Consider the following 23,622-nt stretch of genomic DNA (forward strand, 5'->3'; position numbering starts at 1 on the left):
ATAATTTTAATTATGATTAATTGATGGTTCTTTTTAAAAGCACACTGTTCTTTGGAGAGGGTAGTCCAGTGAATATTTAGACTGTTATTTTTAGATTATTATTCACCTTGCATGGTATTTCCCTTAGGGGATGTGTGCTTTTGGGCTCTTCTGGAGTGTCAGCAATGAACAGGGCACAAGGAAGTCACATTTTCTTTGAAAATGGGGACTTTTATGGTTAGCAGGGCCAGTATTTCACTTCTGTAACCTTTTGTACAAAATTTAAAATAATTAGAAAAGAAAAAAAAATCCACTGTTGATCACATTGTTTGGGTCAATCACTTCTCAGTTTCTTATGTTGTAAATGTGAAAAAGCTCAAAAACTCATTACATTGTTTTACAGTCTTCCAAGCAGACAGAAATAGAACTGAATAAGCCAATTTAAAGTGTGACTAACAAAGCACAGTGCAACATAAAGGAAATTACTTCCAAAGTGCATCTATTTTTAGTGATTTCAGGCACCATTAGTAAAATCGACATATATGTGTATTTCTTGACCATAAATATAAACCAGCTTCCTCTGTTTATGGAACTCTTGGCAAGGTGTTTATACTCTCTAATGTTGGGCTTGTCTAGAAGGATCAAAAATAGAACAGGAGGCAGTATGGGAAGCATACATTTATGCACATACCATGCCCAGCCTTAGCCAATAATCTACTCCCATCTATTTTAATAACCCAGAAAACCAACTGCTTCTAAATCCCCTCCTGGAAAGAATATCAGCACAAAAATGTGTGACATTTGAGCAGGATTTGAGGAAATTGTGTATTTTGGTTCTTTTTTTAACTGATGGGATGGAAGGAGCTGGAGTGCTGTGTTTGGAGCACCTGGAAAATGACAGCTGTTAAATAAGGTTGAATGGTAAATTAAAATAGCAGTCAGGGAGATGCTGGTTTGGGCTGAACTCTGCCATGGCTTGCAGTGACAGCCCTGCCAGTGGGATTGTTCCCAGGGAGAGGCACAGAACAGGAAGGAAAGGTGCTGCACAGAGCAGGTCTCACCACTCTGAACTGTTACCTCTTCCTTGGCCATTCACACTGAGAGAAGTGACCTGAATTTTGTTTACTCTGAGACATAGAGCAGCCTTGCTCTTGGCTGGCAGTGAGAGGAGCGAGCAGATGAATTCCCAGTTTTAACCCCCTTTTCTGCATTGTGTTGTGTTCCTGATTCCACCCAAATTGCCACAACCAACCCCAGTTACCCAGCAAATCTGCAGGCAAATCTCCCCTCTCTCCACACAGCTGTTTCCAAACATGGTCTGAGTGCCATAGTCCAGGGAGTTGTTCCTCTGTTGTCTGTGCTGTTCTGGGAGCTCAAAGGAAGCTGTGGAGCTCCTTTCCCTTTTAGACAGAGCAGGAGTTGCTTCCTTGAGCTGCACCTTCCAGGCAGAGCTCTCCTGCCTGTGCTGAGCACAGCCCTCATCACTCTAAGCAGTGTGAGAGCTTCCATGCCTTCCTTCCCTCTGTGACTCCTTCACAAACTCTGTCTCCCATATGAGGAGTCTGAACAGGATTCAGGAAAAGGATCCAGCCAGCTGGAGCTGAACAGAACCTCAGAGTCAGAGTGAGAGAGGCTGGGATTGTACCTCACCTCCTCTTCTCTCTATTTGCTGAAGTAGCCAGGAATGCAGTACTGAAACCTCTGACAGCCCCTTCCCATTGCTGTGGGATCACAAAGGAACCCTCAAGTTTGGAACAGGGAAAATGCTTGTCTTTGGGGAAAGCTGGACAGAGTGTCTGAAGTCTGTATGAGAAATAAATGTTTTATAAGCATGTCTGACTAGACTGAAATAAAATGATAAGTAACAGGGCTGGAAGTGCTGCCAATTGCTGTTAAACCAGATATCTCTGTGATAAATTCAGTTAATTAAGCCCAGGAATTTCAGGGGACAGGAGAATCCCGCTGAGTGCTTTGTTTTACTGTCCCTTTCCAACCTCTGCTAACAAATTGGGATAGTTTGGAGCACCTAGGACAATGAAGGCATGGTTGTGTAGGGCCCACCACAGAGCCCAGCAGGGTTTTGTTCTTGCTCTGTTCTGAACCAGCCTGATGACAAGATAAGAGAAGTTCTAAATGCAGGAGAAGGTGAAAATAGAACACATGGCAGCTCAGAAATTGTAAGTGAACTAAAATTCAACCCAGGATACTTTTGTGCTGGTGCTGCTTGAGAAGTTTAACCATTTTTGCCCTTTCTCTTTTTGCAGTGGTGGTTGAGGTCACTGGTCATGCCCATGTTCTTCTGGCTGCGTTTGAAAAGGTAATTGAGGGTTTTTTCATCCCTCTGTCCCTGTTCTTGTGTATATAAACATTTCCACGGGTCATTAGTTTGTATTTATGTAACACTTGGCACAGCGGAGTCCTGGCCTGTGCCTGGGGTTCCTGGGGGCTGCTGTAGTACAAGGAATCATTTGCAGCAGCTCCTGTGCAGCCTGTAATTATCATTTGTACCTGAGCTGGTCACTCAGGGAATGGCAGAGGTGTTTCCTGTGCTCCCATGGAGGAGGGAAGGTGTTGACCATGGCTGCTGCCATGCAGTTTTCCAGGGCTCTATGAGTTTTGCAGAACTGGATCTGCTGTGTCCAGACTCTGTTGCACTATTGTTAGGCCTGAGTTTACACCCAGGACCAAGGATTGGGATACATCCTGTGTAAAGGCTGAGTTCCATTGCTTTTGAGTGGGGTGTTTGATGTAACTGACCCCTGCCTACATGGTAAGGCCAAACTGTGTGCACAAGCCTTGATAACAAACTCTCTTCCTTGGTAACTGGACCCTGAAAACAGTTGCAATATCCATAACTGGACCTAACCCTGTTGTGTCTGGTAGTGGTAACACTGCAGACACGTTTTCTGGGAGGTTGATATTTGCAGTGACATGCTGAGGTGAGGCAAGAGCTGCTGGAGCCGAGCTGGAAATGTAGAGGGGAGCAGCATCAGTGCTGTGCTATTGGAAATTCCCCATTTCCCAGCTGGCAGGTGGCTGACTTGTGTATCTCAGTGTGCCTGGTCCCTGCCAGGTCCTAATTCTGTTCCTCTGAGGTGGATAATGTGGATGGTGACAAGCTGAGTCAGAGGGCATGGCAAGCACAGTCAGTCCTAAGGAAGCATATGGCTGGGAGATGCTCTGAGTGTTCCGGGTTGCTTTTTTTGTTGGACTTGATCTGTGAAGAAGGTGTGTTTTCCCTGTTAGAAAGGCTGCTCTGAGCACTGGCTTTGTAGGTAGCTTCACTCCTGGCAATTGGGCATCTGTCAGAAATGAGATGGAGTCAGCTGTGGCACCCCTAGGACCAGGGCAGGCATGTTACTGTAGTTTCCTCTGGCTGATGTGAGAAAACAGCACACTGGAATCCTTCAGTCATACTTCAGCCACTTCTTATCTGTCATCTTCCCCTGAATGCTTAAAACAAGATTAAAATCTCCCTTTTAATAAAAAGTCACAAGGCAAAGTACATGTTGAGTTCTTCATCCTCCCTGTTTGGTTAAAATACATTCCCTATCCTTAAAGTAATTGCAGCTTTTGAAGTGTAGGTCCATAAATCCAGGGAAGGTCCTTGATAAATGAGCACTGCTGATCCCCAGAGCGTGTTCAGAGGAAAAACAGACCAGCAGGACTTGGTAACTTGCTATTTGTATGTATCTTTAAGATCAGAAGAATAACCTTGATCCTGTGTGTAGTCTGACCTTGCAGCTCCTCCAAAGGCAGAAACTTGTTTGCCTGAAAACAGGACTGTTTTGTCTGGGGTGTGATGTTGTTGTCCCTTCCTTCTGAGACTCCTCCTGCAGACCTGCAGGTGTTCACAGGACCTGCTGGAGCATCCCCTGAGTCTCCTTTGCTGCTCTCTAGGCTGTGGCAGGGGAGTTGGTTTCTTTATTGGCCATTGTGGATGATGGGGAAAGTAGAACTGGCACACTTCTCCCATCACTAATTCTGGCACCAGGCATGCACAGAATTGTTCCAGCTGTGCCTGCTGCCACTGAGCAAATGAAAGGCTGACAGCTTTGAGGGTGTGGAGCACATGGGACTTGTTTCTGACTCCATCCAGTGGACAAACCTTGTCCTCTGCCTCATGGCAGCCCCTCGCTCTGTCAGGACTCTGCCCTCGAGTGACTCTGTCACTTGGTGTTAGGGTGTTAACAAATATCCCCCACCAAGTCTTGTTGGACTGGCTGAAGAGGTGTCTGCACCCACCTGGACTGCTTGCAGCCTGAAAGCATCCAGTATGCCAGGGGAGTTTTCTGTGGGCTCTGACCCACTTCAGCCAGGTTTAACTTGAGCCAAGTCCACCTGGCTTTGCACTGGAGCAGACCAGTAGCTCCCCAATACCCTGCTCTGCTGGGAGGGTCTGCTGCCATCCAGTCACACCCCACTGTCCCCTTAGCTAGCAGACACCAGCTCTGAAATGAGCCCATTCTGATTTGTACACTGCAGCTATTTTATGCTGTAATGTTTGTTTTTTTTTTCCTGCTAGCACGTTGATGGCAGTTTTTCTGTGAAACCACTAAAACAGAAGCAGATTGTAAGTACCTGTTTCCTTTCTACTCTTAAAGACTTGCTGGTGTCCCACAGGTGCCTGGCTGTACCCAGAGGGAGGGTTTGGTGTTCACTGAGAGCCTGAGATCTCACCTCCTTTGCTCTGATATTGTAAGCAAAGGCAGCAAGGTGCTGCCAACCCTTCATTTTGCCATTTTGTCCCCATCCTGGTGTGGTGTGATGTGCAGAAGCTGGGTAGTGTCTTATCAGGCTTGAGGTTGCATCCAGTTCTGCATAGCCAGAAATACACAAGCAACTGCTAAGATTGCCAAGAATTTCAGCTTCTGAAAAGAAATCTGGTAGTGATTCTGCTGCAAGGATCAGCTTGAAATGTCTTCAAGAAAGAGATGAAATTTTGGTGGTTGATCCTTTCAGTTTTAGCTGTATGCTGTGTTTTAGCTTTAAATGAGTTTCACTTCATCTGCTGACTTGATAGCTAGGGGTTTCTGACTTGAATTAAGTACCTTTTGCTACCAGGAAGGTCATTAAGTGCTTTAATAAGACATTATTTGCTCTAAGATGTTCATTCCAGTCCCTGGATCAGAAAAGAGCTACAAGCACTGTCAGTAATCATAGCTCAAGATTGGCATTTGGAAAAAACACACAGCACCACTGAAACTGAGATAGCATCTGCACCCTTAGGAGACAGCAGAGGTGTAGAATCTATGTCTGGAGTAAACCATCTGTATAACATTGTTCATTCTTTGCCATCCCTGCTTTTTTTTTGCCTTCCCCTCCCTGCCACTGCCAGAGTTGTGGGTACCTTTTGTGGGCATTGATCAGGTATCAGCAGTGCATGAGCTGATCAGTTGTAGTGTAAGCACCAACCTGTCTGAAGAAAGTCAGCATGGATGGATACAAACAGTTGGGTCAGCAGAAAACCATGACCTGGACTTGGCCAGTGGCTCTGTGTGCATCTGCTGAGGCTGTAAATGGCAGCAGAAGCCTTTGGAAGGATGACATGGTGTGGGATGGGTTGGAGAAGCCTGAAGGTGAAGAACTGTGTACAACCACCTGCTCCTTCTGAATTACTCCTACTCTGAAAACCTAGAACTCTTCGCAGGAAGCGCTTCATTGCACTGCTCACCCTTTCCCTACTGGGACAGAAGCTCCTCAGGATTTTAGAGGGAAGAAGTCAAAAGGGACACAGACTCCTGCAGAGACTTGGGCCTCTTTCTTCCTGACCTCTTCTGTGCTTTGAGCTGACAACTTCTGCACTTAAAGTCGCTCATCATGATCCTCAGAGGAGTCAGGATGCTGGAACAAGGCTCTCTTTGAAATGCCAAGTTACAAAAGAACATCTCCCACATAATTGTTCCCAAACTTCCTGGGTGAGTTGTGAGCCGCTGCAGAGGGTTTTGCTCAGCAGTCCAACAGCTGATCTCATTGCCATGAAATGCAGGCCTAGAACAGATTGTCTGTGAGCTGCACACTGAGTTACACAGGGACACTCTGGAATTAGTTTGTTATCAGTGCTGTGTCCCAGCTCAGAGCATTTCTGAACTGGCAAACGGGCTGGGTACAGCCAGCTCCCGCCCCCACCTTGCCATGTGTCACCTTCTGCAGCACTGGAGTGCCATGGCAAAGCCACTCCTCTTCTGAGTGGTGACAAGAGGAGAGGAGAGAGGCCAGTTTGACATGGAAATTACAGAGGCCCTGGGATTGCTGTGCTCTTTTTAGCATGGGGTGCTCGTGGCTCGGCTTCACTACATGTTGGGAGCTGGACAGCTACTGGAGATGGCAGGAAAGTGTTTCCTCCTGCTTTTTGTGAGATGTGCCTGTTTAGTACCTTGCAACCCCCTCACCCTTTTACCTGTCATGAGGGTTTCTGTGGAGGAACACATCCTGCTCTGGGGAAGCTGCTGTGTAGCACCAGATCACAGAATCATTTAGGTTGGGAAAGAGCTGCAAGATCATCGAGTCCAACCTGTGACTGATCACCACCATGCCACCCAGCCAGTCATTCCTTGAACAGGGATAGTGACTCCAGGGATAGTGACTCCATCAACTCCTGGGCATCCCCTTCCAAAGTTTAACAAACCTTTCTGTGAAGAAATTCCTCCTGGTGTCCAACCTGAGCCTTCCCTTGTGTTACAGATCCTTCTGCAGAGCCTTCCTACCATCCAGCAGATAAAGACTCCCACCAAACTTTGTGTTATTTGTGAACTTACTGAGAGCACATCTGATCTCCTCGTCCAGATCATCAATGAAGATGTTTAACAGGACTGAATCTTGACTGAATCAGTGCTGAAATTCAGCTGCTCAGTGGGGTTTGCAGGCAGCTGCCAGTTTGCAGACTTGGAGTTGTCCCAGGCTGGGTCTCTGTGCAACTTCCACCTGTGCCTCAAGCACCTTCTGCCACCACACCCCCAATTTAGAGATGCCACCAAGGGCCTGGGGATGGCAGTAAATGACACTGCACTAGCATAGAGTTATTCCTCCAGTGCTCCTCATGCTAAGGGACACAGTTTGTCTGTCCTCAGTAGCTCAACCTTATGCTCCCAGGGGATGAGCAGAGAGGTGATGTGCTGCCACTGGTGTGCCAGGAAGGAGCTGTTGGCACAGCTCATCCTCTGAGGTTGCAAAAATGGGTGGAAGTTCATCTTGGTTGAAGTTAAGCAGGACCTCAGAAAGCAGAGGAGTGTAGAAGGTTGATGCCTCTGGATTATTTGAGCTGTGGGTGTGTATTCCCAAAGTCTGGGACAAGCAGAGTACTTGTTTTTAGATGATCTTGAGAGCCCAGCTAGCCACTTCTGTTACTCTCTGCTCAGACCAGGCAGGATGGGCTCTACTTTTTGAGCAAGGAGAGGCCCATTCTCCCAGCTGTCCTCTGCAGTATTTCTTTGTTACCTTTTTCATGTCACTATAGGGGAGCTCTGGGTGTAACATGAACATTTGACACAGGGTGGGAGGGAGGGAAAGTGGTCATAAACCAGTAAGGACAGAGCAGCTGTCACTCCAGCTGTGGTGTTCTCCCCTAGGTTGACCGGGTGAGCTACCTGCTTCAGGAGATCTACGGCATTGAGAACAAAAACAACCAGGAGACCAAGGTAAAGGTGCCCAGGAGCTCCCTCAGCTGGGAATTTCTAGCCTGCACCTTCTGCTTTTGAGCTTAATGATGGGGATTGTCAGGGCAGTGTGGAGGTGCTTCCCAGAGTCCAGGCTGTGTCTGTTCCTGCAGGCACCCAAGAAGCCAAGGGATGACAGACCATCCCTGATGTCAGGCCCAAACAGTCAGTGGAGTTGTGCTGAGGTAATTTTAGGCAGCATGAGGCTCTTGAGGATGCTCCCTGTGGCTGGGATTGCTAGGAGAGAAAGGCATCAATGCCCCAGGGGTGTGTCAGAGCACTGATTTTTAGGGCTTGTAGAGAGCCAGTGTTGCTGTCTCTCTGCAGTCAAGGCAGTCATGCCTGGTGTCTGTGCTTTGATCTTGTGGCTTCTCCATGTTCTGGTTGAGGGTTCTGCATGTTCCTGTAGTGTTTCAGAGAACTGAGCTCTCTGGGGCTTGCCAGTGTCCAGAGACATTCCTCTTGCATTCCTCTTGCATTCCCCAGCAGGAGGGAGCACAGCACCCCTAAGGGATGTGTATGCAAATGCCATAACCAGAAACTTGAGGCAGGAGCTGCTGCTGGATCCCAGCCTGCTGCACAGCCCTGCACAGGTTGTATCACTGCTTTATTCTTCCTGTAGCCTTTGTAGAGCTGCCCTTTGCTGCCACCTGGGCTGTGGAGTGTACCCAGTGCTGGCCTTGGGATCACACAGCTCCAGGGCGTGGAGTGCACTATTTGCACACTGGAGCAAGACAAGCAGGATTTCCTCTGCAGTGCCCTGCCCAGAGCATCCTGTGGTCCCTGTCTGCCCGTGCCAACAGCACCTGAGGAGGCAGGAGGGAGAAGTGTTTTCTAAGAGTTTTCTTGCTCAGGATTGAGGGAGGGAATTAACATGATTGAGGACTTCTTTTTGGGTCTTGTGATGATTCTCATGATCCAGCAATCCCATGTTCCTGGCCCATCAGACAAGTGGCCTGGGGCCATTTTTGTTCTTCCTTATTCAGCAAACCATGTGAGTGAGACAGCAAAGGGCCTGCTCTCCCTCCAGAAAAAGGCTGGGTGAGGATGTGGCCGCAGCACAAATGATGTTTGCACTGGGGTTGCCCCTGGTCTGACATGTGTTAGCCCAGGTGACCAAAGGGGCCCTAGGTGAAGGTGGAGGGTACCCCCCATCCTAGGTCATCGTGGTGGGCTCTGGCTCAACTTTTGTGACATCAGTGGGGAGGCTGTGGAGTTTTCTGGTGTCAGTCTTGTGGTTGGAGAGGGAGTTTCACTCCCAGCTTGATCAGTGGCAGTGATCCAATTTGTGGGGCGCTGAGAAAGATGGGTGTGAAACACGTTCATGTTGCATGGGTGCACACTGAGCCTTTTAGCAGGGTAGCAGTGGGCAGGTGAGCACCCTGGGCTGGTTCTCCTGCAGCTGCATCAGAGCTTGTGCCAGCACAGGGGATGCAGGAGAATCACTCACCTGCTCAGGGGACCTCTGGAAGCTGGGCTAGACATGGCTGGAATGACAGGCAGCACACAGCTCCTTTTGGGGCTGCTCTGTCTGTGGGGAAGAAAGGCCAGAGTGCCAAAGAGTTCATTTCACTATTGACCCTGGATGGGAGGCAGAAGCTTGTTCCTGGTCAGTCTCAGTCAAGGGGATCCCTGCCCCAAAATGGGTCCCCTCTGAAGAGAACATGGCTGTGGGGAAGGACAGCTCTGCCATGAATTCCCAATGCAGTGCCCAGAGAGGAAGGAGTGTGAGCAGGGCTGCGTGGGCTACAGTTTGCTCTCTTTGAGGAACCCCTGCTGAGAGTTGCAAAAAGAGAATTTCCAGACTTTTGGGTGGGAAATTCCCCCAGGCTCCTGTCCCTTGGCAGCTTGGCACAGCCCCCAGCACTGCCATGCCAACCCTTTGCCTCTCCTTGCAGCCTTCAGACGATGAGAACAGCGACAACAGCAACGAGTGCGTGGTGTGCCTGTCGGACCTGCGGGACACGCTGATCCTGCCCTGCCGCCACCTCTGCCTCTGCAACTCCTGCGCCGACACGCTGCGCTACCAGGCCAACAACTGCCCCATCTGCAGGCTGCGTGAGTGCCCCGGCCTCCAGGCCAGCCACTGCCCCATCTGCAGGCTCATGAATGCTCTGGTGTCTTGGTTTGAACAGACCAAGCTGCTTAGCTTCTGCTAAGGAAGGCAGGAGCCTCCTCTGAAATGGAAAATGTAAAACCCCTCCCTCTGAATTGTTATAATTTTGAATTTAAGGGGACTCTCAGCAAAGATATGGGAGCAGGAATAATAGCTCTTTATTAGGGAAGAAAATAAAATAAAGATGCAATAATACAAAACAACCCTGAGAGAGTCAGAATAGGCCCTGACCCCCTGTGGGTCAGGGTGGTGGCACAGTCCCATCCCAGGGTGGCTCAGGGTGGTGGCACAGTCCCATCCCAGGGGGGCTCAGGGTGGTGGCACAGTCCCATCCCAGGGGGGCTCAGGGTGGTGGCACAGTCCCATCCCAGGGGGGCTCAGCCCTCCTGCAGTGCCAGCTGTGGTTCTGCTGGAGCAGGGATCCTGCACAAGGGGGGAGTTTTCCTCTGGAGCTCCAGGGCTGCTGGAGATGGGCCTGCTCTCCCTCTGGGAATGCAGGGCAGGAGAAAGCTGCTCCTCTGGGAATGCAGTGGCCAAAGGCTGCTGTGCTGTTCCCAGGTCAGATTGGATCCAGGGAGGAATGCTTGGCTCCTCCCCTGGACGGAGCATCTCCCCATGGGATGCTGGAATTTGATCAGCCCTGCAGGGACACTCAGTGGCCATGGACAGCAGAGATCTCCTGCAGGGAGGATTGGCTGTGGGAGAGATAAAGAAAACTGCCCAGTTAAGAGAATATAAATGCCCCATCAGACAGGAACAGAGCACACACCCCCATGTCGAGCCTAAGGCACCTGGCCCCTGCCCCGCTCCTGGGAGGAGGAGCCTCTTTCAGTGCCCCACCCCAAGGCTCAGCATCATGCTGCTGCTCTGACTGACCCAGAATAAATGTCCTCAGTCAGGAGAGGAGAATGGCTCTGTCCAGTCACCCTCTCCCTGGGGTGGATCTGAAGGTGCACGTGCTCTGGGCTGTGCCATGTCAGCAGTTCTTGTGTTTTGGTGAAGGTGATGGAAAATCCCCCAGAGGAAGGGATGGAGAAGCTTTATCCTGAGGGTATCTGGCTGAGAGAGCAGCCAGCACCACTGGAGGGGTGTCTAAGTACATAGCATGATTTTTTTTTTTTTAATCTTCTGACAACCTTACCCAGATTTCACCAGGAGGCAGGGATGAGGTAACAGTCAGTTTGGAGTCTTTTGCTCTGCCAGGAGTTAGGAGGATTTGCTTAACCTCTGCATTGCTCAGTTCCCAAAAGATGGAAAAATTTAAATACATGTTTTGACACTCAGGCAGCATTTGCTTAATTCTGTGTTTTTTCTCAAAAGCACAGAGGCACAGGAGGCCCTTGAGAATTTTGTGCTTTTGCTGGAAGGGGCAGAGTGTCTGTTTTACCCCCTGTCTCTGAGGTATTTGATTGTTTCTAACTGACAATTCTCAGGGAAAGAAATAAAGAGCCTAAGACAGATGTTTGGGCTGAGAAATTAAGTCCAAACAGTCTAAACATGGCAAAGAGCAGTAACCAAAAGCAAGATCTCACCAGAGGAAGTGCCAGACAGCTTTGACTATAAGTAGCACATCATAAAACATAGGAACAGCATTGTCTCATCTGCAGGCTGTAGGGGAGTAGGTTGTATTTGTTTGGAAAATGCCCCCATCTCTGACTTCCTGGGAATCTGCTTCTGGGGAGTGCAGAGGCAGCAAGGATAGGTTTGTACCTCTGTTCTCTGGCTCTAGGCTGATCTTGAAGGTTCTAGGTGCAACAAGAACTAGGGAGATGCTTGGCAGGTTCTCACAGCTGCATCAGACCAGATGTCTGGCTTGTTTGCATGCACCCTTGGCACAGAGGAACAAGCAAAATTAAAGATCTGCAGATAGAAAAGATGTGCAGGGAGTGGAGATCAAAGCTCTGGTGGTGGGAGGACTGAAGGGTGGCTGTGGTGGAGACAAGAGTACAGCCACAAACCCTTCAGCTGCAGCCTTTCACCATCACAAAACCCTGGACCCCCGGGGCTGAGGTTTGTGGGCTCTGAAGGAACCTAGAGGGGATTTAATGAGTCCCCCACCCAACCTGTAGTGTGCAGCACACTCCTGAGGCTGATCTCATGGTTTTCTTACTGTGTTGTTGTGACCTACCCTTAAGGGGAACTTCTCTGGGCCTCTACACTTGTAGAGTAGCTGAAGTACCCTGTCCATGACTGTACTGGGGCAGGCAGTGCCTGTTCTCCACAAGGGCTCTGGACACCCAGACTTTTTCAGCCAGCAGCTCCCTTCCCTGTGTAGATCAATGGGAGCCCAATCCCATCACTTGGCTTTGGGGCATTCCATGTCCCCAGTCCCCATGCTCAGGGGAGCTCCTTCATGCCCACAGTGTGTGTGTGGCAAGGCAGGAGCTCTGGTCTGGCCTGGCCCTGCTTTGCTGTGCAGTCACCACCTCCTGTTCTCTCCTAGCCTTCCGTGCCCTGCTGCAGATCCGGGCGGTGAGGAAGAAGCCGGGGGCTCTGTCACCGGTGTCATTCAGCCCTGTCCTGGCACAGAGTGTGGACCATGATGAGCACTCTGTAAGTACCTGCTGACCCCTGTACAAAGCCTGGCCATTGGTCTCAGCCTCAGCAAGCAGCTGCTGGGTGCATGAGTTGCTTGGACTGATGGCTGGGACCTCAGGAGGTTTGGTCACACCCTCCACTGAGGGCTTCCCAAGCAATGCTGCCTTTTCTTATCAACACAACTGGATTAGAGGAAACAAATCCACAGAAATCTCAGGATGAGAAGGTTTCTTGTTGCCTGACCTAACAGAAAAGTGGCAGACTCTGGGCATGACAGGGTGGGAGCTGTGAAAACAGGGCAGAGGGGTTCTAGTTTGACTTGCACACAAATCTCTGTGGCAGCACACAGATAAAATACCCTTGCCACTGGGGTTCCCAGCATGGGAGTAGACAGGCCTCCTTATGGCAGCTTCCCTGGTGTCTTGGCATGCATCTGAGGGAGTGTGGGATGGGAACTGTTGTGCTGGTGGCCTCAGGGCCCAGTTGCATGTCCCCAGTGTGGGAAGGGCAGCAGCTCTTTGCCTAAGCAGTGCTGTTGCACAGCTGGCGCTGGTGAGACACCAAGATTAGAATGAGAAGGACAAGTGCATCTAGATCATCCTACTGGCTTTCATGGGAACAGATATTCTCACAAAAAAAGGTTGGGTTTATCCATCTGCCCTCTGCTGCCTTCAGCTGGGGCTGAGGAATAGGGGGCTGAAGGCCTGAGGGTTGTGAAGCAGAGTGTGGTGTGTGGGGACACAGGTGCTGTCACCTGCAGCGAGGTGAGGAGATGCTCTGTGTCTCTTCCTGTCACTTAACCTCAAGAAACAACTTCTTTAAAACATGGTTTTCTCTTGACAGCACCCCTTTAAACCCCTTAAGGTGAGCTCTGTCTCCCTGCCCAGCAGGAAGCCTAGGAGGGAAGTAAGAACAGTAAGTGGACTCGGCTGGTTGCAGTTGGCAGCTCTGCCAGCAGTGTCACCTGCACGTGGCAGTGTCACACACGAGGGCTTGCTGACACGCTGGGTTTGGCCTGTGCCCCTGCCAGGCTGTGACACTCCACTTCCCTCACATTGGCAGTGAGATGCTCACACCCTGCACAGATGATCACTGACATCCCTGGTTTGCCTGTGGAGAAACGAGCAAGGAAGCAGCTTGGCACAGGGCTCTGATGCTGACTCTCAGGGACTGTCCCCTGGCTGATTTATGGTTCCTGGCCAAGATGTTTTCACAGCTTCATAGGACTGTGGGCAAGCTGCAGTCCCCACAGCTCACCCAGAAACTTCCTTGCACTTACCTCATCCCCTTGGCAGTTTGGTGTGGGCACATTTTGGTGTGGTTTGTGGTGCTGGCATGTAGAGGTGCAGCTGGAGCTGGTCTTGCATTCAGGAGCACTGGCTGTGACAGGCTGGTTTGCTTTTACAGGAACAGGAAGGATGGAGCTTGTCTTGGCTGGGGAGCCTCTGAGTGGGTTTGGCAGTGTGTGACTGGAGTGCTGTGCTGGGGACAGCATGAATGGCAATTGTGGGGGTGCAGGAGCTGGGAAAGGGAAACCTGAGGGAGCCCCCAGGCCAGGCAGGCTGTTTGTGCCCTCTTTGTTTACTCCCATCAAATGCAGCCATGGCTGTCATCTCTATCAAGGAAGTTGCAGTTTTCTTTTGCTCAAGCCAGCTCAGATGCTCACATGACTTGCTGGGCTTGAAGGTCTGGAGAAAACCCGGTGCTGGTTCAGGTTTGAACCCACTCTGGCATGACCTGGCTCTCTGCAAGGCTCCCACAGGGACTGGCAGTGTTTCTGGGGGTGTGGTGTGAGTGTCCCAGGAGGGAATGGTGTCCCAGTGAGGGTGTCCTAGCCATTGGTGGGAAATCCTCCTCCAGCCTCTGAGCTGTTCTATGCAACCTGAGCTTTTACCACAGCAACAGCAACCTTAGAACCCTCAGGGCCTGCTCTGCACAGCCAGGAGAAAAAGCCCCAAACAGGAATCCAGGGAAGTTTGTCTCCCTGACTTTTCTGTACACAGAATAGCACAGCTGGGCTGCTGTCTGCAGATGAAAAGTTTTTTGGAGGTGGCTTTTGGCCCCACCACCTACAGCTGGCAGCAGCTGGGAACCCATTCCTTGTGTAGCTGAGCTGTTTATCCTCAAAGCTCATAACCCTCACAGGACCAGTCCTGGGGTGTGGGTTGGTGATTGACCCCACTCATTTGTCCCTCCCCATCAGACCCAAGTCCTCCTGTGACCACAGGTGAGTCAGTTCAGCATTCAGCTCTCACCAGACAGGGGCTGTGTTGGAACAGGCTGCTGGGCAGGTTCATCTGCAGGTGTGACTGGGACAAGGGGCACACAGAAGTTGTGGAGCTTCATGTCCAGGCTTAGCAGCACGGTGCCATCCTCTGTACAACTTAGAACCACCTCCTTGAGGACACAGGGCTGAAACATCTCAATTTAATGTAGCCTGAACTGTGGGAGTGTCACCTCTTGATTTGCATCAGACTGGGCTGAGCTGCCTTGTGGCCTCCTGGGCTGGAGCATAAACTCCATTTGTCTCTGGGTCCACAGGGTCTTTATGATCAGGAGGATTTTTGGAGTTAAACCAGTGTTGATTTAATGGATTTGCAAGGGTCCCTTTGAGTGGCAGCTTTGTGATTTACAGAGGGAATGGGAATTGGTGTGGTTTTCCTTCCTCCTTACGAGGTCAGTGGTTCTGTGATCCCTTTCCTGCCTTTTAGCAGAGGTGACTGTGCATGGAGCCAGTGTTAGCAGCTGAGAGGACATGGGAGAAGTGGGGTAGGCCTCAAGAACCATCTCTCAGCTGGTGCACATGTGCTCCCCTCCTTCAGCTCTGCCTTAGTGACACTGGTGGTGCTGTGAAACAGCTGCATGTTCCACGGCTGGGAGCAGAAGTGGGATGTTCATTGAGCTGGAAGGGTCTCTGAACCACTGGAGGAGCTTTCAGGGGAAAAAAATCCACACGTATTTTATAGCAGCTTTTTAGGAGCCTGCTGCCTCACCCTCCTTGCCCAGCTCTTGAAAGCACATCAGGGGGATGCCCAATCTCTCAAGCACTGCTCTGGGAACTTGCCTGGAGCATCACCAGCATTGCAGCCCTGAGGGGGATGTGTGGCTGTCCAGGGAAGGAGCTGAGGAAGCCTGGTGAAGTGGCTGTGGGGATGGGCTGCCTGGGGGGCAGGGGGTTTCCATCCTGGTGATATTTTCCTAACATCCCCCCTGTTTCTCACGTGCAGAGCTCTGACAACATCCCCCCAGGCTACGAGCCCATCTCGCTGCTGGAGGCGCTGAACGGCCTGCGCTCGGTGTCGCCCTCGCTGCCCTCGGCCCCTCTCTACGACGAGATCTCCTACTCGGGGGTGGTGGATGGGATGCCCCCGGCCAGCCGCCCGCTCGGGGCCATGGACAGAGCCCTGGAGGGTGCCCACCAAAAGGGCAAACGCAGCAAGTCTCCAGACAGGTCAGCAGGGCTTGGGGGCCACTCCTCTTGCAAGCCCCGAGGCTTGGTGACCACATGCACTGGGAGCCAGGAGAGGGCTCTGGCTGGTCCCGTCTCTGCTAGCACAGCTAACTCCGAATTTTAGGAGGACAGCAGGTACTTGTGCCAGGGAGGGAATGGGGACATTGTCCCTGTGTTCAGCCTAAGGTTACACCTTTTGTCTCCTAAGGGCTGGCTCTGTCACCAAAACAAAGAGGATTTTTAACAAGGAGAATTTAATCATAGAATCACAAAATGGTTTGCATTGGGTAGGGCCATAAAGCTCATCTCATTGCAACTCTCTGCTGTGGACAGACAACTTCCACTATCACAGGTAGCTCCAAGCTCTCTCCAGCCTGGCCTTGGACACTTCCAGGGATGGAGCAGCCACAGCTTCTCTGGGCAGCCTGTGCCAGGGCCTCACCACCCACACAGTAAAGACTTTGGATGGAAATGTCTCCTTCCCTATGCACTTAGTCCTAGAATTTACATTTGATGTCCAAGCCTCACTGGATTTCAGCTTTCCATGGAGCTCCTCAGGAGCAAAGGAATGGGGAGAGGAGTGACCTGGGTTTCAGAGCACAAAGTGCTGAATGGAGATCCTGTAGTTCTTGTCTGAAGGCTCCTCTGTTGGCCCTGTGATGGAGGGGTTAGGTGAGGATATGGGGCTGTTCAGATCAGATCAGACTGGGTTTGTTCCTGGCACTTGTCACTGTGCTCCAGCCCAGATTTTCACCTGGGAAGAAAGCCCTGTAAGTGTGAGGAGCAGCATGGGACCTGGGCCTCTTGTTGCGGTACTGGAGTTTGGCACCACTTGGCTCTGTCCCACCCTGCTGCTGCTGTTCTCCATGTGGCCAGTACTGCAGGCCCTGGTGAATCCAGCTCCCCAGTCTGAGCTCCTGCTCATGAGAGTTGGCTTGTGCTGCCCCCAAGTCCTCCAGGCCCCAGGGTAGTGGCAGCTCCCTGCAGATGGAGTTTCTCTTGCTGCAGCACACTACGGTCTCCCTCATCCCCAATCCATGAGGAGGATGAGGAGAAGCTCTCCGAGGACTCCGACTCGCAGGCGGTGCTGAGCGGGGGTGAGCTGGTCCTGAGGGAGACCAGCTCTCCAGAGGTGAGTGTGTGTGTGCTCTGCTGGGGGGGCTTCTGGGACATGGAAAGTGCCTCCTGAAGGACCATTGCCCCGAGCCAAGAGTCTTGGCTGCTTTGTTTACCCCTAAGGCTCCATGGGGAAGGATGTAGCCACTCCCTGTGCTCCTGACACCTCTTTGGGAGTGGAAAACCACTCAGCTGGAGCCATGGCAGAGCTGATCTTCCCCAGCATCCTGGGCAAGCCCAGCAGTGCTTGGGGCGGGGGTGGGAGCTGGGCCTTAGGAGCTTCCAGTGCCCCCACTGCTGGTAAGACCCCTCCATCCCAGCCTGTGGTGCTACAGCACTGGGGCAGCCCCCTGCTCCTGCCCTGGAACAAGCCCTGGCCCCAAGCACAGCTCTCTGGAGGAAGCCAGAGCAGGAGAATGGCACAGCAAAGGCTCCAGCTGCAGAAGTAACCTGTGCTGTCCCTCCTTACAGAGTGTGGCAGGGGAAGAGATGGAGGAGGCCTCATCGGTGCAGCAGGGTAGGTGTGAGTGCAGCCAGACCTCAGCTCGGTGTTCATTGCTGTTGTGGTGGGACAGGGACAATTGGGGAATGAACAAATGAGCTCAGAAACATCCAGCCCCCTAAGTCCATCTCTGAGGCTCTGTTCTTCACCAGGGAAAGGTGCCAGGGTCTTTTCTTGGAGGTGAGGGAGCAAAATCCACAGGTCTCCCTGGTTTATTTCCTAAGCATCTTGCCTTGCTCTGAGCTTTACTCAGCTAGAGCTTTCCATGCCATGAGCTCTCCTTGCACTATTGAGAACACCACTGGGGTCCTGGTGAGAGCACATCCACTGTCCTGGGCACACAGAATGGGTCTCTGGGTCCTTGGGATGGGTCTCTGGTGCTCAGTCAGCACCCAGAGGGGACAAGGCTGGGCTGAGAGAGGAGTGATGGGCACGCTCCGTGCCACGAGGCTGCACGTGAAGAGGTGGTCCTGTGGCACTGTGACCTGGGCCAATGTGACCGGCACACCAGTGGGGTTGGAGGGGCCTGGGGAGCTTTCACATGCAAGACCTGGACCCACCCTGGCCGTGAGTGCCCGCAGTCCGTGCTGGGGGCTGAGGGGCCGCGCTCTGGGCTGGTTCCAGGTAGCCGCCCACCCTCGGTGGAAGACGTGCTGCAGGACGGCGGCTGCGGCGAGAGCCGGAGCCTGACGCGCTCCGAGAGCGACCCCCCGGTCGACGTCTTCCTGCCAGGTAACGGCCGCGCCGTTGGGGCCGGGGCTGCCCCGCGGCTCCGGGGGTCTGTGGAGCTGTGTCCCACAGCCCTGGCATGGGACTGGAACAGAGACTGGAGCGCTCCTGCCCGGTGCATGGGCTCCCACTAACAGTGGGCAGGGTGAGAGGCGGGCAAGGGGGGCTTTCACAGAGGTAACTTGGCCCCCTTCTCTCTCCTCCCTCACCCTCGTGTCTCTGTCCTTCCCCTCCTTTCTTCTCTTTGGGCCACAGCTGCTCCCAGCACAGCTCTGTGTGACAAAGGCCTCCTGTGTGCTCCCAAGTGTGCTCCTGCTTTGGGCTGAGGGAGGAGAGCGATCTGGGCCAGCAGCTGGGGGCTGGGGCAGTGTTGTCACAGCAGGGAGGGTCCCAGTGTGCCGTGCTCCGAACACGCCCGTGGGACACTGCGCTGTCATCACCTCTGACTGTTGTCGTTGCAGCCTGTTTTCTTCTGTAGAGTCGCAGTCTGTTCTGAGTTACCTCTCTAATGTCTCCTTCCCTCTCTGTCTGCCTTCCTCCCTCCTGTCTTGGGCAGCACTTGGTCCTGATTCCTGCTCTGTTGGTATAGAGGAGTAAGCTGGTACGTCTTCTCGTTCTTCTTATGCATCCCTGTTGTGTGGGGCAGCAGGGTCCTCCTGGGAGGGGCAGCAAACCAGCCAGGCTGCACTGCTGGCTCTGTCCTCGCTCCCTTCCCATTCCTGGGACAGCATTCCTGCTGCCCCTGAGTGCCAGGACGCCAGGCTGGGCAGCAGAAACCCCTCCCCACTGGCTTCTGCTGAGCGAGGGCTCTGCTGCCTCCTGGGCACCACCAACACCCAGGCCCTGCTGGCTTCTCCCAGGCTGTGGCAGACAGTTTCCCCCCTCAGTGTCCTGTGTCCCACCCATGACACTCGGCCTACACCTGAGGGGACGAGTGGTTGGCTCCAGCCCCATCTCCTGTGGTCAGTCCAGGGTGGGAGGGATGGCTGAGCACCCCGCCAGGGCTCCCACTGCTGGGACTGAACTCCCTGTCCTCACCCAGGCTCGTCCGACTTCACCAAGACGCTCCCCGTCCGCGGCACCGGCAGCCCCACGCAGCCCCTTCTCTTCGAGCAGACCCGTCTGCACCTGGAGGACGAGCAGAGCCTTTCGTGAGCGGGGCCGGACCCTGGTCGTGCCGCCAGGCCCCGCCGGGCTCTCCCGGGACGCAGCGCGGGGTGGCGCCCGGACGCGGTTTCGGCACAGCCTGTGCATGTTTCCTGGCGGTGGGTAGGGGCTGGTGTCGTGTTTTTCCGTGGGAGGTGTCTGTGGGGCCGGGGCGGGGTTTTGGGTCCGAGTCGGCAGATGAAGGACACTACCGATGTATATTTTGTACTTACCGAGCACAGCCCTTTGCTGTCACTGCCCCTGTACATAGCTGTGGCCCTCCCTGCCTTGCCGGGCCGCAGGGCTCCGCGGGAGCGGGGGAGTGCGAGGGTCAGCCCCGGCCCGCCCCGAGGCAGTCACGGGGAGGACGTGGGGGTCAGCCCCGCCCCAGACCGTTCGGGGTGACCCCCGCGCCCCCCGTTCCCGCAGAGCCCGGCGCTGCCCACGCCGTGTGCCTTGTTCTGCTTCTGCGGGGGGTCCCGGGGCACATCCCCCCCCTCCCCTTCTATGTTTGTAGTAATAAACCCGTGGAGCAGCCACGCGAGTCCGTGTGCACCGGGGGGAGCGGGGGGCTCCGGCCGTGCCGGGCTGGGCGGGGGGAGCGGCTGGGGGGGCGGGACCGGGGACTGGGGGGGGGGGGCGTGGAATGTGGCAGGGGGCGTGGTCAAACTGGTGGGGCGGGGATTGGTGCGGGGGGCGTGGCCATGGTGTAGGGGGAGGGCTCGATCGTTCCCGCCCCCGCCTCCTTCCCGGCGTGCCCTTCGGCGCCCCTCTGTCCCCCCGCGCTTCGCTGCGATTGGCCGTGCTCGCCGCCGGCCCCCGCGCGCCGCGCTGCCCTAATAAGGCGAGCGGCGCGCGCAGCCCGCCAGCCCCTCATTGACCGCCCGCCGACTGCCCCGCCTCTGGCGCGCGGTGCGATTGGCGGGCGCCGCCGAGAGCCCATTGGCCCTGCGGCGCGCGGCGCGCTCCCATTGGCCGAGGCGGGCGGCGGTCCCGCCCCCGCGGTGTCGTGGGCGCGGCGCGTGCGCGGAGCGGGTGGCGGTGGCGCGAGGCGATGGCGGCCGTGGGGACGATGGCGGCCATGGGCCCGCTGCCCGCCATGGGCGCGCTGCCGCCCCTGCCCACTCTCGGCGTGCCCGGCGTGCCCGAGCTGAAACCGCTCACGCGCTACGAGGCGATGCGGCTCGGCCCGGGCTGGAGCCACTCGTGCCACGCCATGCTGTACGCGCCCAACCCGGGCATGCTGTTCGGCCGCATCCCGCTGCGCTACGCCGTGCTGGTGAGGGGGGGGCGAGGCCGCGCCGGGCCGGGGCCGGGGCCGGGACTAGGGCGGCGGCGGGCGGGCCCTCGGGCTGGGTCGGGGCGGACGGGGCTGGGTCGGGCCGCGGGCTCCGGGGGCGGCGGGCTGAGGGGCGGTGGTTCCGCGGTAGTTCCCGTTCAGGGCGGTAGTATCAGGCTGGGCCCGAGCCCGTGGGGGAGCCCCCGGACCCGCGGGCTAGTGCGGCCGGGCTGCGGAGCCCCGACGGCCGGGCCGCTGTCGGTGAATGGTCCTGGATGCGCCGGAGCTGGTAGTGCCGCGACGGAGCAGCCGCGACGCCTCCCGCGCTCCTCCGGCTCCTCCGGAGGCCTCCGTGACGCCCCCCGCCGGGGGCCGCGCCGTGCCCCATTAACACCCTGCGCCTCTATTGCAGATGCAGATGCGATTTGACGGACTGCTGGGCTTTCCCGGGGGGTTCGTGGATCGCCGTTACTGGTCCCTGGAGGACGGTCTGAATCGGGTGCTGGGCTTGGGTTTAGGCTGTGTGCGCCTGACGGAAGCTGACTATCTGTGCTCGCACCTGACAGAGGGGCCACATCGCGTGGTGGCACACTTCTACGCCAGGCAGCTCACCCTGGAGGAGCTGCACACCATCGAGATCAGCGCGGTGCATTCCCGAGACCACGGGATGGAGGTGGGACACCCGGGAGGGGTGTGCGAGCTCTCAGTTAGCCCAGGGAAGGCGCCGCTTCCCTCCTGGGTCTGCCGGGCTGCCCTGGCCAGCCCGGCCGGGGAATGCACCGCAGGTAGAGCTGCCGGCGGCAGGTGCCCGCACCGCCTGTGGCATCGGCGTTAGGGACTGTGGCCGGGGTCGTGCCGCAGGCTCCAGAGCGTAGCGAGCTTGAGCTCCAGCTTTTCCCGGTGTCCACCCACGCAGGGATGAGCCCCGTGTTACCGCTCAGCCTCAGGATGTGGGCGAGGGCCATTTGCAGCTGGGGGGATCTCCCCCTGCCCTGGGCTGAGTGCCCCAGACTGGATCGTGACCTCGGTGTGGTGATGTCGCTGTGACCCGAGTTCCTCCCTTGCGGGGGGCGCCTTCCTGCTCCCGGGCAGCCAGGTCCTGCTGGTGGCCGGGGCAGAGCGGGAGAGCCAGGGCCTCCCCGTGCGCCCCCGGGGCGCTCGGTGGGTGTCGGCAGCCGTGTGAGCAGAGGGAGCAGAGGCAGCGGGCTCTGGGTTGTGGCCTGGTAGAGGGGGACTCATAGGTCAGCCGTGGTGTCCCCACGCAGGGCACGGCTGGAGGGGAAAGTGGGACTCCCCATAGTGGCCTGGGGCAGCGGGATCCCTCCAAAGGGGCAGCAGGGGGAGCAGAGCCAGGGCTGGGCTGAGGGGTTGGGCAGGGAGAGCAGGGCCCTGGGGGGTTTGGGCAGGGGCAGTGAAGGGGCTCAGGGGGCTGAGGGCAGCAAGGGCAGGGGCTGTGGGAGGGAGGGGCAGGTCATGGCATAGGGGCAGGGCGAGCCTGGGCCAAGGGCTGGCGGGCACTGGGTGCGGGTGTGGGGCAGAGGGGGTGTGGGGCGGGGGGGCTGGTGCTGCTGTGGCCCCTGCTGAGCTCTGCCTGTACTGTTGCAGGTGATGGGCATGGTCCGTGTCCCCCTCTACACCCAGAAGGATCGCATGGGCGGGCTGCCCAACTTCCTGGCCAACTCCTTCGTAGGAACCGCCAAGTTCCAGCTCCTGTTTGCCCTGAAGATCCTGAACATGGTGCCAGAGGAGAAGCTGGCCGAGGCGGTGGCTGCCACGCAGAGGCCGAAGAAGGGGGCCATCGACCACGCTGGTGGGGCAGCAGGACACCACCACAAGGCGGGCAATGAGCTGGCTAGAGCTGGCAATGAGCTGGGAGAGAGGGCAGAGCATGGCCTGATGCACGGGGGGGCCGAGCAGCATCTGGTGGGGCTGGAGGGCGAGGCCGAGGCGCTGGAGCAGCAGGTGGGGCTGGGCGCTGACGCTCTGGCGGAGCAGGGCGAGGGGATGGAGTGACGGCGCCGTGTTGGCGCTCAATTAAAAGTGGGTGAGCTGAGAGACTTCTAACTTTCTGACCCGTGGCTGGCTGCAGCGGCTGCCCATGCGATCCCACTGCCCAGCCGGGAGGGGTTGGGTTTGTCCTAAAGCAGGGAAAAGCGATTTTATTTTTATGGCCATTAAACTCTTAGCGAGCTTCCCAGATCAACCTGCACAGCCCCTGCAGAGAGTTCATGTGCTTACATGAGGGCGCCAGAGCCTTAGAATAATGCTTTGATTTCAGGGACACTGCTGCTGTCAGGTCCCCCTTTCATTTGTAAGGAACAAAACATCTAATTTTTTAAATGCCCCGTCTTGACTCGGACGTGGCTGTGGCGGCACTGGGCACAGCTGAGGCCTGGGGCTTCTGGTCAAGCACCTCTGCCCATTTTGGTGGCCGGGCTCCTGCTCGGGGTGCTGGCACAATGGGGCAGCCGTGCCATGAATTCCCTCTGGGGCGTTGGGGATGCTCATGTGGGTCCCTACCTGGAGATCTGTGGGAGCAGGAAAGTGGAATAAATGGCTTTGCTGAAAGTTTAACACTTGGGGTTGTTTTTGAGGGCTGGTGCAGACCCAGAGCTGGGGAGGTGCAGGGTGGGGGAGGACAGAGGTGAGGAGCTGGAGCTGGGGGTGGCAGGGGAGGTGTGGGCTGGCTCAGGTGCTGCACCACTACAGCCCTTGGGAGTTTGGGTTGCTCCAGAAGGGCTTGTGCTCCCCAGGGCTCCAGGCAGGGGCTGGGAGCAGTTTGTCCCAGGTGCAGGAGCACCTCTCAAACACAGGCTGTGCCTGAGGAGCCTTGCTCCTGGCTGAAGTGGGCACAGCCAGCAAGGAGCCCAGGGCTGCAGCTGCACAAGGGCCTGTCCCTTGCAGCTGAGCCTTAGGACAACCCACCCGTCCTGCAGTCCTGTTGGAAGGGCAGGCTCAGCCCTCGTGGAGCTGCTTCCCCTTCCCTGTCCCCCGTCTCCCTGGCTTGGAGCAGCAGCAGCTCCCCCAGGATGCCCCCAGCCCCACAGAAGAGGGTCTGTGCTCACCCAGAGCACAGGCAGCTGGTCAGAGGCGGAGTCTGCAGGGACAGAC

General features: G+C 55.4%; 2 protein-coding genes across 6 annotated transcripts in view; both read left to right on the top strand.

Annotated features, from left to right (window-relative positions):
• Nucleotides 1-19,769, top strand: part of MGRN1 (mahogunin ring finger 1) — a 50,417-nt gene extending 30,648 nt beyond the window's left edge. For 2 of the 5 annotated variants that reach the window (XM_059861349.1, XM_059861351.1), the window contains 11 exons: nt 2,244-2,296; nt 4,505-4,552; nt 7,548-7,616; nt 9,533-9,692; nt 12,194-12,303; nt 15,516-15,739; nt 16,748-16,871; nt 17,327-17,372; nt 17,982-18,089; nt 18,643-18,687; nt 19,129-19,769. In XM_059861349.1, coding sequence (XP_059717332.1) covers nt 2,244-2,296; nt 4,505-4,552; nt 7,548-7,616; nt 9,533-9,692; nt 12,194-12,303; nt 15,516-15,739; nt 16,748-16,871; nt 17,327-17,372; nt 17,982-18,089; nt 18,643-18,683 — 983 coding nt within the window. In that variant the 3' untranslated portion in view covers nt 18,684-18,687; nt 19,129-19,769. Of the gene's footprint in view, nt 1-2,243; nt 2,297-4,504; nt 4,553-7,547; nt 7,617-9,532; nt 9,693-12,193; nt 12,304-13,131; nt 13,204-15,515; nt 15,740-16,747; nt 16,872-17,326; nt 17,373-17,981; nt 18,090-18,642; nt 18,688-19,128 lie in introns of all 5 variants that reach the window. The other 3 variants (XM_059861348.1, XM_059861350.1, XM_059861352.1) reach the window with 2 other exon arrangements.
• A 486-nt stretch (nt 19,770-20,255) lies between these two features.
• Nucleotides 20,256-23,085, top strand: NUDT16L1 (nudix hydrolase 16 like 1). The gene is made up of 3 exons (XM_059862127.1): nt 20,256-20,511; nt 20,924-21,184; nt 22,117-23,085. Exons 1-3 carry the CDS (start codon nt 20,287-20,289, stop codon nt 22,522-22,524), a joined length of 894 nt encoding a protein of 297 aa, XP_059718110.1. The 5' UTR covers nt 20,256-20,286; the 3' UTR covers nt 22,525-23,085.
• Nucleotides 23,086-23,622: the final 537 nt, after the last annotated feature.

The sequence above is a fragment of the Haemorhous mexicanus genome, chromosome 17 (assembly GCF_027477595.1).
Source record: "Haemorhous mexicanus isolate bHaeMex1 chromosome 17, bHaeMex1.pri, whole genome shotgun sequence".
Taxonomy (NCBI): domain Eukaryota; kingdom Metazoa; phylum Chordata; class Aves; order Passeriformes; family Fringillidae; genus Haemorhous; species Haemorhous mexicanus.

Bases quoted from the DNA above. Each gene is read 5' to 3' on its own strand.
- NUDT16L1 (XM_059862127.1), top strand. From the start codon at position 20,287: ATGGCGGCCGTGGGGACGATGGCGGCCATGGGCCCGCTGCCCGCCATG. The intron at 20,512-20,923 runs GTGAGGGGGGGG...CCTCTATTGCAG, and splicing joins CGCTGCGCTACGCCGTGCTG to ATGCAGATGCGATTTGACGG. The intron at 21,185-22,116 runs GTGGGACACCCG...GTACTGTTGCAG, and splicing joins CCCGAGACCACGGGATGGAG to GTGATGGGCATGGTCCGTGT.